The sequence below is a fragment of the Parasteatoda tepidariorum genome, chromosome 9, assembly GCF_043381705.1.
Source record: "Parasteatoda tepidariorum isolate YZ-2023 chromosome 9, CAS_Ptep_4.0, whole genome shotgun sequence".
Classification (NCBI taxonomy): Eukaryota; Metazoa; Arthropoda; class Arachnida; order Araneae; family Theridiidae; genus Parasteatoda; species Parasteatoda tepidariorum.
In genome coordinates, this window is record NC_092212.1 from 51,273,470 (window position 1) to 51,290,596 (window position 17,127).

The window sequence follows — 17,127 nt, forward strand, 5'->3', positions numbered from 1 at the left end:
TGCACCTCCTTATGAATATACATTTCTGGCTTGAAATTCTTGGCAAAAGCTTCTAAAGTAATTAAGAATCTTTGCAAAGATTATAATGGTTGTAATTTTGGGATTATTATTTTCATGAGTACGTGTTTAACTACTTACTGGAGTTTCATCTTTAGCCAGGTAGTGTTCTTGTTGACTCAATAAGACTTCCGCTTGCTTGGCATCGCGCATGAATATCTGGAGATCCAAACTGTTCGATAAAACCATTTGTCTGTTTTCCCACATTTGTAGAAGTTCTGTCCAACCATCTTGAAGTGCTCGTAGTCTCTATAAATTAAATATAAACAAATGAAACAAATTTTGAGCGACAGACACCACATTTCGATTCATTGAAGGATACAATAATATTGCTCAAAATTTGCATAAGAATTTTGAAAAAAATAAGAGAGATTTTGCTACTTAAAATGCAAAACTGTAAAAATATAAATTCAAGCTTGGCATACGGAATAAAATACGATTAAAATTTGAAATAAATGATACATTTCTTACATATACTTAGAAGTAAATCATCTAAAGATTATAGATAAATCAAATTTAAATGCTAGGGAGCAAAATTACAAGAAAATAACTTTTTGTTGATTAATCATTACGTATTCGCATTTATATTTATTTCATTGTTCATCAATGGCAAATTCTTCATCCCCGTGTTTATTCACGATAGGCAAAATGATTGCGCCCAAAATAATACAAACCAAAAATTTAAAAATCTTCATCTCATCTACATCTCTCAAAGCACAGTAATAATTTATCCTTTATATTTTAGATAACAGAAGATGTTGTTGTTGTTAATTTATGTCGCACTAGAGCTGCACAATGGGTTATTGGCGACAGTCTGGGAAACATCCCTGAGNAATTACATGTCATTTATTTGAATTCAAATTTATTTTAATGACTTAGTATTTACTAAAAAGATGTGTTTTTTTTAAAAAAAAAGGTTGTTATATGAATTTTAATTATTGTTTTGAATTCTTAGAATTTTGTGCATTTGCAATGTACCTAAATTAGCAGCGAACGAAGCGAGCTAGGTTTGCGAAGCAAACCATATAAGATTGCGTATAGCAATTTTCGGGAGTTGGCGAGCGTTAGCGAGAAGGGGGCGCAGCCCACTAGTTTATATTTATTTCATTGTTCATCATTGGCAAATTTTTCATCCCCGTGTTTATTCACGATAGGCAAAATTATTGCGTCCAAAATAATACAAACCAAACATTTGAAAATCTTCATCTCATCTACATCTCTTTCAAAGCACAGTAATAATTTATCCTTCATATTTTAGGTAACAGAAGAAAACATTCACTTAGTTTGAGTGAAAACGAATACCACTTTGCAGGGGTGCCAACTGCTCCGCTTTCTACAAAAATTTTAATAAATTGGTGGCAAATTAAGTATTGAACCTTGTAGAATAAGGATAAAATAATAATTGCATTTCATGTGATACTTTGAATTTTTGATACGTAGTGCGTGGTAAAATTACTTAAAACGTAAAATGCAAAACTAAAAGTAACTTAAACTTCGTTACCACTAGAAAATATTTTTTTACAAAGCGGTGCAAATTAACATCTCTGCATTTGTTCATAAAGAATACGTGTTCATATTACTACGACGAAGTTAATTTGGCAAATAAAGGATTAACAGCAACAAAATCAAGTTGGTGCTTTTGCAGTTTTGCAACAGGAAAACTCAATTGAGTCTTTAAATAATAAAACAATAGGACTTTTAACGAATAATTTAAAAAAATCTAGTTAAATGCAAAAAATGATATATATAATTTCAAGAAGCTCAACTTACTTCTCTGAGGAACATGTATTGCGCATCGGTTTGATCTCTAGTAATTTTTTCACCATACTCCATCATACTATTATAGTCCTCAGTGTAGTTGTCGATTTCTTCTCTGATTTGTTGGTGTTGGGTTATGAGATTTTCAGCTTCCGTGAGGCTTGATGGTATGTCTTCGGATGCAACATCGGTTTGAGATTTAGTTAACCAAGTCTGGAAGTGATCTAAATCTCTCAAGAAACGGTGGAGGTCACCGGCCTCTTCTAACTTTGCATCTCTTTCTTTTAGCTACATTTGAAATAAATAAATAAACAATCAATCATTAAAATCAATAAAAGAAGTTTATAACAAGGTAATTGATTTAAAAACTAGATTGACTGTGCTTTAGTGAACTTACAGTAACTCAAGTGAAATGTATTTTTCTGAAGCAAATAATTATTGCGCACCTCATTTAGGCAAAAGAAATGTTGTACCATATTATGGTTCAACTTATGATTCAAACAGTGAATCAACATGTTTGACAATACTGTGAAAAATAACTGCAAATTCTGCACAAAAAAAAACAAAAAAAAAACATATTTTTACAGAAAAAAGAAAGCTGCTTGAAGATAAATATAGAGCTTCTCTGTTTTTAATCGTTACCCGCGTGTTGCAAAAACATTCTTGCTTTTTTTATTATTATTTTTTACAGATTTTTGTCTATTTACCAGTTTAAAACTGTTTTTTTTTCTTCACAAAATAGATTTTCACTGTTTTTCACAATAATCATAAACGTATTGAATGAAACTATCAATTCAAATTCTAGTTTTTGCCATGCAGTTTTGTTTACCGTAAAATAATACCTTTTTGAGATTATTTTTAATACTTGCTCTTGTATTCCAGAAATTATTTTACGGTTTTAAGCATTGTATAAATATAATTGCGATTCGAATTAATCGTTCATACCGATTTTCTTTGTCTATTTAATAGTTTAAAACTGTTTTTTTTTTCACAAAATAGATTTTCACTGTTTTTCACAGTAATCATAAACGTATTGAATGAAACTATTAATTCAAATTCTAGTTTTTGCCAAGCAGTTTTGCTTAACGTGAAATAATATTTTTTTCCAAATCATTTTACGATCATTTTTTACACTTGCTCTTGTATTCCAGAAATTATTTTATGGTTTTGAACATTGTATAAATATAATTGCGATTCGATTTCATCGTTGAATTGATACTCTACATGGTAATTATTAGACAGCGGATAATATGCAATTGCATACGTGCATATGCAATTGCATATTTTAGCACTTTTTGCCATATATGCATATAAATGCATAAAAAGGCATATTTGCTCTTATAACTGCATATTTTCAGCATTTTATGGCTTTTCCCTCCTAAAACCATATCACTATTCTTTTTATGTTAGCATAAGGAACGCTTTAAATTTTGTTTTGTCATTCTTTATCACCTGAAAGGGTCAGCTGGATTGATGTTGCTGGGGGTGATTGCAATCACATGAATAAGATGTAGAAATGAGGTGTGTGTCAGGAAGGGGGTACAGAGGGCCCACCGAAACAGACATTCGTCATAGAAACCACAGAAAGGGATGGTCAGATATTTTATGAAGGGATGTCTTTTCCTGGAATAAATAATTGTCAATCTGTGTGGGAAAAATAAGGCTTCTGTGGTAGGTAGAAAATGACCTCCCTTTCCTGTGATTGATTCGTTAAAAGGTGGAGTGAATACATTTTCGGAGAGAGCTGCTATTCTAACATATTTCGATAGTCCATCCGATAGATAGATAGTTTCGACATCCATCAGTTGAATACGTAGTTAGTGAAGCTTCGAACGTGATTTTTGACTGCTGAATTTTATAATATGCCNTGCTGACTTAAAATATCCTCAGTGGTAGACGGATCATGGGTTAGAGTTCCTTTGCCATCAGGCTGGCCCTGGAGAGCTCTCGTGGTCTTCCTCTCCATGTAATGCAAATGCAGGTTAGTTCCATCCATAGAAAAGTCCTCCACGAAGGCAATTTTTCTCTCAATATTTAATCCAGGAGTTCCCTTGTCTTCTGGATTGGGTTCAAAATTGCAAGGTGACATAGTTGAACATTAGCAGTCGTAAGTAAATCCAAAAATAGGGGTTCAGCGATAGTTATAAAATAAAATATCCAAACACCAGAGCCGCCGTGGTTCAGGGAATATAGAGCTCGCCTACCAATAAGACGATCCTGGCGTTGTTTGGTCATGCGAATTCTGCTCTCGGCTCGCACCGACCACACTGCTGACATAGTTGCTTTATAGAATTTTTTTGTTGAAACAGGAGTTTGTTAAAATAACAGTGCATAGATGCCTAAAAGTCACGCGTCCGTTTTTAAACAATATTTTTGTGTGAAATAAACGGTTTTAAACTGGCACACCAGCTAAAAGTTTTTTTTTCTGAAAATTTAACAGATTATTATTATTATTTATTTATTATTTTTTTTACAGTGGACATGAATCTTTTTTTTTTAACGAGACGTGTTAGTTTTTATAAATTAAAAAATTGGTTAACTTAACACCTTATTGAGGCGGAAGAAAAATGGTTCGCTATTTATGGTTCAAACTTATCTCGGCGTTCTGATTCAATTTTGAATCGATATTTTTGACTGCTTAGTTTAATCAAAAAAGGGAAAAAAAAGCATGAAAATTTCTTACTAGATGAGTCAGTTTTCCCCACGATACTTTTATCTGCTCAAGATTTCTTTCGATTAGTTCTGCTTCCTATAAAAGAATAAATTAAGTTGAAATTGTTTAGCTCATAATGTTTTCAAGAATGAAAATTTGGAACCTTACCTCTGGATGCTCAAGTTTGTTTTTCTCAGCTTCTTTTTTCAAATTTTCCAGCTGATATGAAAACGAATATATTATTAATATTTATTTTTAGAACACCAAATAAGAATATTTTAGTTAAATTTAATTCTGATTACACTGAAGAATAATAAAATTTTTTTTGGGGGGGAGGGGGTCCTTTTGCATGAGATTTTTCAATAGATATCAGTATGAGATTTTTTAACAGATACGATTCTTTCGTATCACTAATTTCATATTTGCAATCAGTTCCTCTCTTTTCTACAGTTTTTTAAAACGACAATTTTAGCATATTTTTGTCGAAATGTAGGTACTCGTTGAAAAACGTTATATATAATAGGAGCTCGCGTAAATGTTGCAAAAAATTTCTAGGGGCGTTAGGGCGCATCATGAAGGCGAAAATTGCATAGGAACCTATGCAATTTACCAGAAATGTCGCTATACGCCGATAGAGGCGTTTTCCTATCATGAACTGTTTTTTCATGTGCTTCTGAACAAGTCATAATAGGAGAAGCATAGCTTGCGACGACATTTCCGGGCATGGGTTTCTTGCCAATTTTAATCCTGATTATGTACCCCAACTCCTCTGGAAGTTTGTTGTAACATTTACGCGACCCCTGTTACGTATAACGTTTTTAAACTTCTATATTTCGACAAACAATATTCCAATAATGTCATTTAAAAAAAATCTGTACCTTTAGGAGCGAAACTAATTTTAGATTTGAAATCTCACACCCGAATTAGACAAGATCAATATTTGTATGAATGTAAAAAAAAAAAATTGCTCCCCACTGTAATCAATCATGAAAATTCATTAAATTTTGCATTTTATTGCTAAATTATGTTTGTTATAAGTATCAAAACGAATTTGTTTTAGCATTCGTTTCTGAAAGTAGGTATCATGAGGTATTTATTTTTCTTGCATCACGTGTAGTTGTATTCCTGTATAATTGTATCACGAATTAAATAGATTGTTCTAAATTAGTTTTAAAATGGCTTAGACGTAATTAAGACTTTCGATAAGTTAAACAATTTATCGTTTCTTTATCTTCTTCTTTTATTTTTTTTTCTTTCTTGACCTGCGAAGTGACTGAAACTAAACGAAACAGTGATCGTTCAGTGTGTAATTTACAAGTCCAGTTAACGAAATCACCATTAAAATTATAATTGTTACAAAATTATCATATTTACGATTTTCTATAATGAGCAAACATTTGGGAGCGAAATTCAAACTTGTTTTGGCTATAATATATTTTTGATGGGCTCTAAAGATTCCCTAAAATGAGCTAACGTTTAGAGGCGAAATTGAAACTTACGGTTACCTGCTTTTAATAAATATAAAAATAATTCAATGATAGAAAAATAATTTTACACGCAATAATAAAAAATTCAATTCTTTTTCATCTAATAAGGAATAAAGTCGATGGGATAGTTTTTGTGTGGTATCAATGGGTTGAAGCTGATAGACAGGTTCTGTGGAAAACGCGATTGAAGTTTGAAGATTAATGGGCATTTTGTGTAACATAAATTTCTGTATTGGTTACTGAAGCTCCTAAAAGATTGTAACTTCAAAAAATAATAGTTACTTATTCATTTGCATTCTTTATTACTTTCAGAAAATGTATAAAAAAGTTCAGAGTAGAATGCCACTTAAGTAAATGCAAAATAAGATAAACGCAAATTGGCCTCAGTTCTTTCTTTTATGGTATGTATTTTTTAATTTTAAGTTATATATAGAGATGTGTCTAAGCTGACCTAAGATGTCACTTCACTTACCTGCTTTTCTTAAAATTCCTCAATGATCAACCAGTTACTAGTTGCACTCAATAGGAATATGTTTCCATTGGAATATAAATAAGAATCATCCAATAGGAATAGTGTAAGCCTTGGTTGCCATTCACAACCATAAAGTTACGGCTATTAATTGAATTACTCTAGTCAGTGATATAGTTTAGCTTCTGGCTTAGACACCTCTACAAAAGTTCATCTATAATGCATTATATGTATCAGATTTATACTTACTTTTGTATGAATAGCAGCTAAATCTCGTTCCATACCGCTCAGTCTTCTTTGTAAAGTCATAANTCGAAATCTATACTGGCAGGACCGAAAGGAACCAGTCCGTAACAGTATCACGTGAATTTGGTCTTAAAAGTACAACCCTATTATAGTAAATGTTTTTTCAGTATTCTGAGAAATACCGTGAGGAAAAAAAAGTAGGCATAATGTAAACAAAAATGTATAGTCTTAAAAAATAATAGCTCGCAAAATTTCAGCTAAAATTTTTATTTTTGCAATTTTGTTTGAGCTCAAGGGGGGTGTTTGAACCCCTAAACCCCTCCCTTGCGTACGCCACTGGCTTAGACACCTCTACAAAAGTTCATCTATAATGCATTATATGTATCAGATTTATACTTACTTTTGTATGAATAGCAGCTAAATCTCGTTCCATACCGCTCAGTCTTCTTTGTAAAGTCATAATACCAACCAAATCATCGCCGAGGTCTTCTGTCGCTTCCAGTAACTTCTTTTTCTCTTCAATCCATGTCTAATTACGAAAAATATTTCATTTATTTTTAATTACTTAAGACAAGTTTTAAAGAATGCTTTTTTCAAACTACTGCTTTTTACTAAATGCTTTTTTTAAACTACTGCTTTTTACTAAATGCTTTTTTTAAAACTAATTTTTATTTTTTTCTACTTTAAAATGATTAAACAAACTTTGCATAAATTTGATTATCAAGGATTTTGGCTTATCCGGGATGAAACGTTTCTTGACTATCTCGGTTAATCCAAATTTTTAATGCATTAAGTTCTGTATTGATTAAGTTTTGAAAATAAATAAGTTGCTCTAAGTTCTATAGTGAATACATTTTGTTTTGAAATAAATTTCACTAGACTTACAATAGTTTCTTTACACTCGATATGAAATGATTGAATGCCATGAGTCGATGCAATTTGAGCTTTCTTTCGTTCTGCGGCATCTTTCAAAGCAGACCACCTACGAAGAAAAAATAAAGTTTGAAAACATTTGCGAATTCATGCTCACCATAAAAATTTTTTCTTTAAGAAATTTAACAAACTATTAGTACTTTTGATTACTGCTTTTATTAATATCACAAACATTATCAACTTTGAGACAAATTAGTGTTTTTTAATTAAAGCACACTTACACCGAAGAGCCATTACAATTTGACCACCCTGCTAATAACATGTAGGACCACCTTTAGTCCTCAAAACTGACGGCACCCACCGTGGCATTGGTTCCACAAGGTGCTGATAGGTAGTCTGAGGTATCTGGTATCAAGCGCTCACCAACTGGTCCTGCAATTCCCTCACATTGCGAGGGGGTAGCGTGGCAGCATGAATTTGGTTTTCCAAGTAGGATCATAAATGCTCGATTGGATTAAGGTCAGGTGAATTTGGGGGCCAAGACATGACTTGAAAGTTACTGGAATGTTCCTCGAACCAAGCCATGACGATTCGACTCTTATGACATGGTACATTATCCTGTTGGTAAACACCATCCCACGCAGGAAAAACTGTTACCATGAATGGGTGAACTATGTTCAAGAAGCTTACAGACGTCAGGGATTGTTGTATGAGGATTATGGGTCCTAATGTGCCCCATGAAGACATTGTTCCTGGGCGAGAAACCCTGAAAACCTGGGCGAGCCCATTGTTATAGATGGAGGGTGATCATAATGTAATGGCTCTTCGGTGTATATGCCTGTATAACTTTGATTACAAGTTGTTTATCATTAAAAATAGACAAACCTTTCATTTAATAAACTCTGTTGTGCTAAGATTTCTTCAGAATTAGGGTGATCAACATGGAGTAATTGTCGTGCTAGCTGATTCACGACAGCAACTCTCGAAGCATTAGCGTTCATTTCTTGCTCAAAACCTTCGAAACGGTGTCTCATCACTTCAATATCTTCGATATCATTGTTCATTACCATTGAGTCTAGCATTTTTTCCTACAAATATAAAAGACATTTTTGTAAATAATTTGCATGCCTTACACAAATTTATACCTAGTGAAGTATCATAAATTTTAAAATTAATAATACGAAGTTATTCCTTTAAGTTTTTACACTATTTTTTAAAAATATTGGATAAAATTGTTTTCTTCATTAACATTACTGAAAAAATTCACTAATGTTAATGAAAAAATTTCATTAACATTAATTCATTTTCATTACAACAAATTTCATTAACATTAATTAAATTTAATAATAACAAATTTCATTAACATTAATTTTTTCATTAACAGAAATGAAAAGCATTTCGTAGTTAAAACAGAACATACTATGATGTTCAGAAAATTTTACATTGTACTGCGTTACTTTATGTAACTTTTAAAACTACAGGGATTTTCAATAAAATATGTATAGAATATTGATTACCCAATATTATTCGATAGTCACAAGACAAAAAAAAAAAAAAAAAAAAAAAAAAAAAAAAAAAAACCCATCAAAATTACCTACATTATCGTATTAACATCATCTACATCATCGGCTGGTCTTTAGACATTGCATCATCGTATCATTTTTCAATTTCAATTTAATTTGGCCATACGGATGTCAAAACACAAAACTTAATTACACAGATTTAGATCATAGAAATAAAAACTACAAATACAAGAATGATCTAATGGCATACTATGTTTTGTGAAAATTGTAATAAAAATGTGAAATTCAAATATAGGCTTTGTTAAGAAGTAAAGTTTAATTGTTAAACCTTAATACACGAATTTTTTTGCACTGTAAAAATGTAAATTTAAGAGATATGAAGATATATTACTTGTTTTAAAAGCTTCATATCCCATACTTTTAACAGGGTTTCTTTCTGATTTTGACAGGCATTTTAGGCAAGTATTTTCTGAATATGGCTACTCGTTTTAAAAAAATCTTAAAATTATTTAAATATTTTGTTGATAAGAATCAGTTTAAAGGAAATTTTTTGACATCGATTAGGCACTTTTTTTTATTAATTTAGCGAGATCTTCGGGTAGAACTTGGAGAAGTTGTTAGGTTGGATTTGGTAGAAACGTGATTGTAAAATGAGGTAAAAGTGAATTAAATTGTTCGAACGGAAACACTAACCCTTAAAAAAAGTATATATATATTTTTTGAAATACATATCCTTTGGTATTTCTTTGCTTATCAACAAAAAGCTTTTGCACAAAAGAAGCACAAAGAATATTTGAAACAACCACCAAGTATAGTTTTACCATTCCTGGCTTAAATTTTTATAACTAACCAAAATCTTTTCTAAATTATTAAAATGTCTTGTTGGTCAGAATTAGTTTAAAAAAAGTAGAGCATTATTTTATTATTATCATCTTTTCAAAATTTTCTGAATTTTCCGGTAAAACTCGGAAGTTGCAGTTGATAGAGACTTAATAAAAGAGAGATCAAATGTGCTGTGTAAATTCAAAATAGAGATGAATTTTTCATTGGTTGCACGAACTGAAAGCACCGACCTTTTACAAAAATTTTTAAATCCATAATATATTAGAGTTTCTTGGCGTAGTAACAAAGAGCGTTTGTACAAAGAGAATGCAAAGAGCTTCTGCAACAACATCCAAACACAAATTTTAGCATAGTTTTATAATTTCTGGACTAAATTGTATAACATAAGTTAATAAATTGTATTATTTCCTGCATCTTGATTGTTGAGATCTATTTTTATATTAGCCTTTTTAAATTAAAGATCTAATTAAGCACTAATTAAAAAGATTAAATGTACCTTTTCAGCAATCCATTGTTTAATACCATCAGCTTCGTTAAAAAGTTTATACAGAGAAAGGGCGTCTAGAAGCCTCTGTTTTCTTAACTTGGCTAATTCAACCAATTCTTTATACCTACGATCAATGCTCTCAAGTCTTTGCAAAACATCAGGTGCAGTTCGGTCCTAAAGTTAACCAAATAAAAACAGGTGTTCATTGTATAATTTATAAATAACAGAAATTAAATGTAAAAGAAAACTTAAATTCTAAGTAAACTCTTTCCCTTTTAATAAACTTTTTGACTAATGAAAATTTCACAATTCAAACAAAAAATATTAGTTTTAAACTCGGTTTATAAAAATGATTATTAAACAAAATTTACAAAAAATTCTGGTTGACTTTTGTACCACAAATTATATTAATTAATAAAGATTTTTTCTTTAAATTTAAATGAATTTATTAATTTATTTCCAAATACGACTGTTTATTAACTTATTCATTCATCGTTGATTCATTAATAAGCAAATTTACTGATTCATAAATACGCTAATTCATTCTTACTCCGATTATCTGATTTGTAAATTTGCCAAATAACGGGTTCTTTGATTTGCTTTGTTACTTTTCTAATTTATCATTTATTTATTCACTCATTATATTAAAATTCATAGTAATGATTGCCCTAATGGCACGATGACTTTAATATGCATTTAAACCTTACAAAAACAATTCCAAAGCTAACTACGTAAACAAATAAGTGAAAAATCTACTGTTTGTATAGTATAAAAAATGAATGGTCTCCATAATAACGGAAATATTAAATCTATGATCATCCATTGAATGACGTTGGATAAATTGAAGATAACTGCTCCGTTGACTCGTTTTATTATGAACTTATAATCCACTTAGTTTTTATAATCTATTTTAAGTTAATAATTTATAGGTTTGTAATCTTGCTTTAATATAGGATTATAAACATGCAATAAAACTATAAATATTATGCGGTCTTAATCAATTCATACATTTATGAAAAGTGCTATAAATAACTCAAGTTTTGCAAACAAAGTTAAAACAATGTGAAAAAACATAAATATGTCCAATGAGATAAACATATTTGTTTCATTTTTGTTTTTTCACGCTGTTTCAGCTTCTTTGCATGCAGCACTAGATTGATCCCTCTGTATTTCAATTGATTCAGTAATTTAAAAGATGCTTACTTCATCTCCAAGGTTCCCAGCTTGTTGATGCAAGGAATCAATAACATTCGCAAAATGTTTCAAATCATCAGTAGTATCCTAGAAATTTGGTTTAGCATAAATTAGTACTTATAAATTTTTTTATTGAAGTTTATATTAATCCATGCAGTTTTAAATAAAATGTATTTTTATACTTTATGTTTTTTCAGCAACGACTGCACATTTGCCTCGTCTCTACCAATATCTTCACTCGATACCAATCGTAATGTATCAAGCATCCAAGTATCAACATCATCAGCATCGGTAAAAAACTATAAAATATATACATAATTAAAATAATAATTATTAATTAGAAAAATAATATATATATACTTTTATTAATTTAAAATTAAGATTTTTTCCTTTAAAAAAAATGCATAAATACTTATATTCTATTTGCGAAATCAGAACAAACACTTTTGATTCATGAAACAGAAACACTAATTAACAAAACAAAAACGATTAGAAATACATTAATTTGCTAAGAACCACTATAAAAACATACTAATGTATCATGAACGACAAAAAAAAAGATCATTAATTTCACAATAATCGTTACAAGAATAATAATTCACAAAGAAACTCTATAAAAACACTAAATTATATAGGAATATTTGATAAAAAAGAAAAGAAAAACATTCATTAACCACTTAAAAGCAATAAATAATACGAATTCACTAAGAAATGTTTAAAAATTAATAAATATTACTAATTCATTCTGAAACTCGGAAGAATTAATTGTAAAGCATTTAAAATTAATAAATAACGCTATTGCACTAACAAAATTTCGCAATTATAAATAACATTGATTTCAGCTATTAATTTTTGTTTTTTTTAAGGTCGGCATTGATTATCAAGATGCTAGAAATATCTGTCAGTGCTATGCTTGTCACACATTGTAGTGTTTGTTCTTAACACTATTAAAGAGATTTTGTTCTATCCTGTAACGTATTCCGGCGCACACTCAGGTATCAGCGTCACTCAGAGCAGTGCACTGACCATGCAACCTAAATTCTCTACAGAGCTTGCGCAGAACATTCCCTACGGATGCGCATTTCTGAGATGTTAGGTGGGAGTGCGAAATCTCTCTAATATCAGTTTCGCTTTCTGCCTATGGCGCACAAACGCCACTTTTTTTGCAAATGTTTTATCAGAATAACAGCACCACTTATCAGGATTTTCTTACACTATTTCTTTAGTTTTATTCTTTTAATTTTTTGTAAACACATTTTGCTCGTTTAGTATCAGCTATTCGAATTTCATGTTATTGTGACTCTGAACAAATAGCGTTGATGAAGTTCAATTCCAATCGCTGCATATATTTCCTCACCTGATTAATACCTTACCTGATGGTAATCAACGGCATCAGTTAACCTTTTCATTCGTTGCTGCTGCAAATTAGATAGATTACTGAGCATTGTTTGAATTTCATTGATTCTTTCTTGAATACTTTCGGAACTGAAATGACTGGCGGCAATCAAGTCCTGGCCGGTTTGAACAACAGCTTGAATTTGCTTGGCTTGATTGTTAATTTCCCCTTCTGCGGCCTATGTTAAAAAGTAAAAGAAGAAAGTTCCTTGTTGAAAAATAAGCTTTTGTTAAAAAATTCTGATTGAAAGGTAAAATTAAATCGAATAAAAACTTCTATTTTTAAAAGTTTAAAAATATTTTTTGTTAATATAGGTTATTAAATTGAAAACAGAGCATTTTTTAAAAAAAATATTGACAATAAAACACAAGGCAATTCTATTATTAAAATGAACACGAGATAATATTTAATTCCGAAAAGAGACATTATTGCTCGAACAAAATTAGAATGTATTCATATTGAATCAATCACCAAGGAAAATTATTAAGATTTAAATTGGAAAATTACTAAAAAGTAGAAAAAATAAAATAAAATTTTTGTCATTGAAAACATAACGAAAAGAAACATGAAAGAGGAAGGCAACAATGAAGAGCAATAAAAAATTATGAAAAGGATTCATCATTATTTTTTATTATGCAATTTTTTTTCCTGGATAAAAAATTTTATTTTTAATTTGTGTCCTTTAAAATGTACTAAAAAATATATTTTTAATTTGTGTCTTTCAAAATGTACTAAAATTTTTTTTTTTAATTTGCGTCTTTCGAAATGTACTAAAAATTTTAACGCTTCAAACTTGGACAGAAAATTGTCATGTTCTCATAAAATAACATGGCATTGCACCATTGTAGGGGAAAGAAACTTATATTTCAAAATTTATTTGACTGGATTTAGACCGATAGGAAACTTTTATTAATTCGACATTTTTTCCAATTATCTTTCTGGATGACAAGAGTTACTCGTCCAGAGCTGTTTAAACCTTTTTCATTCCTTTTAAATTCAAGTTTTTGTGAACAAGTCCGGAATTGCTTCCAAACCGGCTTGCAGAAACTCTATCACTGAGGTTGAATCACATTGTCGGTTGAAGTTTTACTAAAAGAATACAAGTGCGTCGATTAGACTAGAATGGTATTTACTAGACGTGTTGTACTACACTAATTGCAACACGTCTTCTCCATGATAATAAATAAAAATTTCAAAAAAAATATTTTAAATTTTACTGTTTTCTTTTTGAAAATTCTTCATCGAATTTCAAACACAGGGCATCGGGGGTACGATTAATTGCAATTTTGCACGCATAATAATTATGTCAGGAATTTTTGCGAATAGAAAATGTCTTATAGCTGTATTCACGAGAAAAAATATCCATGAAGAATTTCGGAGGAACATATCAAGACGTAATTTTCTTATTTTTAGCACAATAGACGTACACTTATTGCAAGCAAAATATTTCAGTGATCTGAGTAAATATCAATAAAATATTGTTCTTTATTACGTTTAGGAATCATGTTAGCTAATACAGGTGATTTGTAAGCTTCGTTAGAGATAAGTTTTCATAATCTGAATATCCGAATTTAATAAACTAACGAGTTTAGAAGAAAATAATTTAAAGTGAGTGTTATCCATGGTGTAGCATCCAACATGGTCCAAGGTACTACATATGATGGTTCAATATATATACAGGGTGTCTCAGTTAAGCGTTTCAGAACTTCTAAGAGGGGTAGGGGGCATCCTGACGACTCNGCCGTCTGCTGCTTTATGGAAACAAGAATATCACATTTCAGGGAGGGTAGCTTCTCTTCACTCGAGGTCAGGGGCGAATTAAGAGTACGCGGGCACTAGGCCATTCAAATTTTTGGGGCACTTAGATTAAATTTTTTTCTCATATATTTTTTATTTATTCAAATATAAAAGTATTTATGTATCTTTACATTTAAGAAAGCATATTTAAAATTAAAATAAATAATAATAAATTAAATTTTACTTTATTTTATTAAATTAGAACTAAAAAATAATCATAACATTTTGAAATAATTTGAAAAATCATTGTTTTTCTTAATTTTTCTTAATTCATTTTCAAAAAATCCATTTTAAGGGGGCCCCTAATGATTGGGGACTCCAGGCCATGACCTAGTCTGACCTAATGGGTAATCCGGCCCTGCTCTAGGGCTAACACTATAGCCCGAAGAAAAAGATTCTCTATCTCTCTTTCTCGCTGACTTGAGCCAAAACCTGTCCTCAACAGTGACCCCACACCCCTACTTGAAATTGTTACCCCTCGTTACCATAGTCACCACCACAGGTCCAGACGAATGGCTAGGGGAATTCTTCCTTTAGATAAATTATACAACACTATTGTGCTCCTTGGGCCAATTTTCCTTACTAAGAGAAAGCAGATGACAGAATTCATGCAGAAAATAAATCAAACTGATAGAGAAATATAATACTATGTTATTCGAATTTTAACAATTGAAAAAAAGTTAAAACTGGTTTAAGATACAGCCTTACCTTATTTTTGCTGATGAGAAGATGAATTGCCGTGAGATCGTGGCCAATATCTCCTGATGACAATATTCTCTCCTTCTCCTTGATCCAAGCCTCCTCTTCAGCCATATCCCAGAAGAACTGCCACAATTTACGAGATTCAATGAGGTGGTTGTGTCTGTCTGAAGCCAGCTGAACCAATTCTATGTAAGCCGATTCTAATTGTTGGATCCTCTCCGTGATATATTGGGGATCACAAGCCGTGTAGCCGCCTGGAAATACTTGATACGTTACGAACGATTGAAATTGTTATCTACTCCAGCTAGATTGTTACAGGCAACTAAAACTGTTTTAATGGGTAAGCCGTGTAGCCGCCTGGAAACATTTGATACGTTACAAACGATTGAAATTGTTATCTACTCCAGCTAGATTGTTACAGGCAACTAAAATTGTTTTAATGGGCAAAGTTGACTTAAAATCGTTATGGAAACGTTAGATGTGTGAAATATAATACCGGTGAGCAGAAAACAGAAATTTTTATGTATTGGAAATAGGTAGGGAAATATGAAACTTTTCACCTAAAATCAAATTTGTTTTCATAAGTTACAGATATGACACTGTGAAGGAAGTGGTAAGGATATTTCCAAATGTCTTTGGCTTGCTTAACAAGGTATTAGAAGCTTTGTTGCAATGCAAGCAAATAAGACTTATAAAAAGGCACAGAGATTTTTTGATGAACTTCAATTGGAAAAAAATATTTAAAACAATGTATTTTTATTGACTAAGGAAATAGCAGTATCATATTTTGTCAATTGAAACTTTTTCTTTTTTTTGAAATATTTTTTGAAATGTGTATTTCTCTGAGGAATTTCTGAAACAAGGCATACTTAAATGTGAATAGGAAGAAATGAATAGCCTCTTTATCAATTATATAATATAATAAGGCATCACGTCAAAATATCTGTATCTAAGAGTGTTCCATAATGAACTTTTAAATGCATATTTTAAAAATTCTTATCCTAACATTTATTCAAAAAATTATACATGCAAAGGCCTTAAAAATTAATATTAAACGAAGTGAAAACAAAAGCGCTAAATTCTGACGAATAACCATTGAAGAAGGCAACTAAAAAAATTATCGATTAACAGTCTGATCATTAGATATAATTTGGAGATATTTCTAATAATTATTTTTTAACTCTAATGTGTGTCCTCCAACATTCAAACTTATTCGGTTCTTTTTAATCCCATCTTCATTAATCAAGTAGTCAGATTTCGATGACATTTTTGATTTTCTATGACGTTTTTGATATTAATTTTGCAACACCTAATATTCACAAATATTCGAAGGATTCTAAAAATATGTGTTGAGAGCGGTGATTATAGAACGCCAACGATACAGTAGATGTGATTAGAATGGTATATCTATCTATCTATCTATCTATCTATCTATATATATATATACAGGGTGTCTCAGTTAAGCGTTTCAGTTAAGCGAGGCATCCTGACGACTCGAAATCATATAGCAATGTGGGGTCGGAAATGCTTTCCTGAAGCGGTGACGTACACAGACGCACCATAAAGAAAAGAGACCGTAAGTGAAAAATCGCTATAATAATACATTGAAAAAATTATATGGTACAGATAGTAATCATCACTG

General features: G+C 30.8%; 1 protein-coding gene across 1 annotated transcript in view; it reads right to left on the reverse strand.

Annotated features, from left to right (window-relative positions):
• Positions 1-17,127, reverse strand: part of LOC107438918 (spectrin beta chain) — a gene marked incomplete in the record, with an annotated part of 105,952 nt that overhangs the window by 63,436 nt on the left and 25,389 nt on the right. Inside the window, 12 exon segments of the mRNA XM_071185528.1 lie at positions 139-306; positions 1,828-2,103; positions 4,499-4,564; positions 4,637-4,687; positions 7,071-7,199; positions 7,556-7,652; positions 8,429-8,631; positions 10,406-10,570; positions 11,600-11,677; positions 11,773-11,889; positions 12,964-13,164; positions 15,492-15,739. Of these exon segments, the coding sequence (XP_071041629.1) occupies positions 139-306; positions 1,828-2,103; positions 4,499-4,564; positions 4,637-4,687; positions 7,071-7,199; positions 7,556-7,652; positions 8,429-8,631; positions 10,406-10,570; positions 11,600-11,677; positions 11,773-11,889; positions 12,964-13,164; positions 15,492-15,739 (1,799 nt within the window).